Consider the following 3,427-nt stretch of genomic DNA (forward strand, 5'->3'; position numbering starts at 1 on the left):
AAACGAACAAATAAGAACGAAATTGGGGACGAACACGCATCCACAGAGGGCAGGGCGGGAGGAGCGAACACAACTCTCGGACAGACTTTGTAATTTTTGCTCAAAGTGGCAAATGGAAGTAATTAAAACTTTAACAACCAACGCTAAAAATTAAAGCAAAGCAAAGTAACACAAATAGCAAAAGTAAGTAACTTTTCACGGTAATTATGTAACTGAAAAATGTTATGTAAGGTTGTTTGCATGTATGTACGTGTGTGCATAAGTTTCACAGAAAAGGATTTATTTGTAGTAATTAATTAAAAGACAGTTAAATTAAATACCGATGCGGTTTTGATGTGTCTTGCTAAATAGGTTGTAAGTAAAGTGTAAGAGTTTGATTGCTTTAGTAGAATCTTATTTATATTTTCCTTTTAGTTTTCTGTGGGTATATAACTCGTATTTATGTATATAAAAAAGATCAGCCTTAAAAATATATATTATTTACATTCTTCATAATTACAAAGATTTATTAGCTAAGCACCTTAGCGCCAACTCTGCACCGTGGCGGAGTAGGCGAAGGAACGACCGGCCGGCACATAAATCGGCGGCGAGATGAGCCGCTCTGAGCGCAACAGCACAGGCAATGTGAGCGGTGAATTCACCACGGCTGGACCCAGATTCGCTGTGACATAAACACGTTCGGCATCCGGATTCTCTTTGGCACCCTCCTCAGGCTTCGGCGCTACCGGATTATCGCTCACACCACAAGCGGGATGTCCAGCTTTGTCCGCTGGCGATACAGGTGATTCAGCTTCGGGCTCATTCACGGATAGGGCTGATTCTTGATTAGCGGAAACCTTCACCTCCGTGGGCAGCAGAAAAGCGCGATTCGGGCGCCAACCGGAGGGTGGATACGGTGCTTTGGAGCGTCGCGAAACTGCCGATTGAGGCGCTGCGGGGACAACAGCATTATCTGCGTCCACCTCCGTTGCAGTTTCGTCGAGCATAGAAAGTTGAGTGGTAAAAGGTGCGAGCGGTGTTGCGGTGCTGGTGGGAAGCGCATCAACCACATCGCTATCGTTTTGCGTAACCGCTGCCGCTGCTTCGGCCTCTTGCGCGGCTTTCACTTCGGTGGGCAACAGAAATGCGCGACTTGGACGCCAACCGGCGGCTGGATAGGGCGCCTTAACAGCGCGTCCCTGCTCGTCACTGGAAATCTCAGCCGCCACCCAGTTATATAGTGTTGTGGTTTCTGTGTCTATGGCCTCCGTAATTGTGGTGGCGAGTAAATCCTCTGGTAGCTTAGTTGTGGTAGTGGCTAGCCCGGAGCCTTCTTCCTCCTGCACGCCATCTTCTGCAGCTTCCTCATCTTCACCAGGCAAATTGAATGCGCGTCCAGGTCTATAGCCTGCAGCTGGGTAAGGCGTAGGATACACTTGCTTCACAACAGCTACTACCCCACCGTCCGCATTATCGGGAGCCTCTTCGATGCGCGCTGAGTAGTGGTTGTTGCGTAACTGTCGCGCATGCGTAGCGCTGCAGACTAATACGGCGGCGAGGAGGACTTGAAGAAAGCGCGACATTTTTAGTAATAAATAAAAAAAAATTATGCTTCAGCTAAGTTTTCCAAAGTTTTTTTTTATAGTTTTGTGGTTGTTTTATATTACTATTCGGTGTTTTTTTTTTTTCCTTCAACACCGCTTTGATTTCACACTTAATTGTATTCAAATACTAATTCCGACTATTTTTGATGGAGATANTTTTATAGTTTTGTGGTTGTTTTATATTACTATTCGGTGTTTTTTTTTTTCCTTCAACACCGCTTTGATTTCACACTTAATTGTATTCAAATACTAATTCCGACTATTTTTGATGGAGATGCCGACCATCACTTTTATATGAAATGCCAATTTGACGAACGCACGTCTACAGAATCGCGTCCTCTCTGGCACAAGTGCTCTCCCGAAGTGTGCTCGTGATCAGCAATAAATTACAAAGATATTTCAATGTTGCACATACGCAACGTTGCTCCCACCTATGCAATCATACTAGGGATGTTAATTTTTTAAATTTTTGCGATCCCGGGATTTTCGCGACATCGTTAATACAATCGCGGGATTAGTCCCAGATATTCATTATTTTCCAACAACTTAACATGAATCAATATGAATATAGTTTGAGAAGCTGTCCTACAATATAATAAATAATAAATAAGTGGGTTTGAAATCTACTTTATTATTTAAGTTGAAAAATATTTCAAAATACAGTAACTAAATTTATACGCATTTAACAACTCTTTAGCGTTTACGTATCTGATAACTTAAGGCATGTCGAAAAAAGCTCGAAGCAAAAAAAAAAAAAATAAGTCAACATATCGCACACCGTCTTCAAAAGAGTCAAAACTCAAAATAATACGTTTGTCAGAAAATGTCAAAAACTATTTCTTAACACATGATAATCATATAGGCAAGGGCTACTTTACCTTAGCCTTTCCTGTAATTTGATGGGCTATACTTGATTGAAATTTCAAAACACGCCAAGCAATCAATATACTCACTGCAAAACTCCATTTTTAGTTTTAGAATTTTTTTATTAGAACTTTATAATTTCCAAGATATGATAACTTCTAAAAATTATTTAAAAAACTCAGTGCAATGTAGAATAAAAATGGGTACCAAATGAAAGAAAAGATTCTGTAGGATTTAAAAAAATTTAATTGTTTTGGGTTCACAAGGACGAACAGGTAATGAAATCACCCTTTTAATCAATTTTATTTTTTTAAGCTAATTAAGTTAGAAGGACTATATTCGAGGACGCTGTCGAGTTTAAATTAGTCCTTAACATATAATTTGTTCAAAATAAATATTGCAAAATTTCAAAGCTATTCAAGGATAGCATTTTTAAGGACATTTGCAATGCCTTTGTGTGTAAAATTGCCTGTTGCACGGTGTTATGTGTATGTAAACTGGTCAACATAAGGCATTATATTATTGCCACCATTGCAAATTAAAAATCCCGAAAATCCCGGGATTCTTGGCAAATAATCGCGGGATTTTCGGGACTTAAAAAGTCTGGGATAACATTCCTAAGTCATGCATACAACTAGCATGTCCAGAACTATATTCGCATTTGTTATGGAAGTGTGTGAGTTTACATATGTACGTGTTTACATTAGGTTGGTCCAAAATAAGAAATTCGGAATTTTAGTGCTCTTACCCCCTAGGATTGTTCTATATCGAAAAAATATACATATAGAAAATATAAATATATATACTCCCATTTTTATACCCGAGCGCACTTGTGCACAAGGGTATTATAACTTTGTTCACATAACGGTTGTTTGTAACAGGCAAAACGAATCGAGATAGATATAGACAAATGTATACATAAATGATCAGAATGAAAAGAGAAATCGATTAAGCGGTGACTGTCTGTCCGTCCGTCCGTC

The 3,427-nt window shown here is 39.5% G+C and overlaps 1 protein-coding gene across 1 annotated transcript; it reads right to left on the reverse strand.

Moving 5' to 3' along the window:
- Nucleotides 1-409: 409 nt before the first annotated feature.
- LOC108377414 (uncharacterized) lies at nucleotides 410-1,710 on the reverse strand. Its single transcript, XM_017633680.1, has one exon. The coding sequence runs from the start codon at nucleotides 1,560-1,562 to the stop codon at nucleotides 522-524; it is 1,041 nt and encodes a 346-aa protein (XP_017489169.1). The 5' UTR covers nucleotides 1,563-1,710; the 3' UTR covers nucleotides 410-521.
- Nucleotides 1,711-3,427: the final 1,717 nt, after the last annotated feature.

Source organism: Rhagoletis zephyria, unplaced genomic scaffold, assembly GCF_001687245.7.
Source record: "Rhagoletis zephyria isolate East Lansing unplaced genomic scaffold, Rhagoletis_zephyria_1.1 Rzeph_scaffold_12055, whole genome shotgun sequence".
In the NCBI taxonomy this organism is placed as follows: Eukaryota; Metazoa; Arthropoda; class Insecta; order Diptera; family Tephritidae; genus Rhagoletis; species Rhagoletis zephyria.

What these genes read in the sequence shown, in the direction of transcription:
- LOC108377414 (XM_017633680.1), bottom strand. Translation starts at nt 1,562, where the DNA reads ATGTCGCGCTTTCTTCAAGTCCTCCTCGCCGCCGTATTAGTCTGCAGC.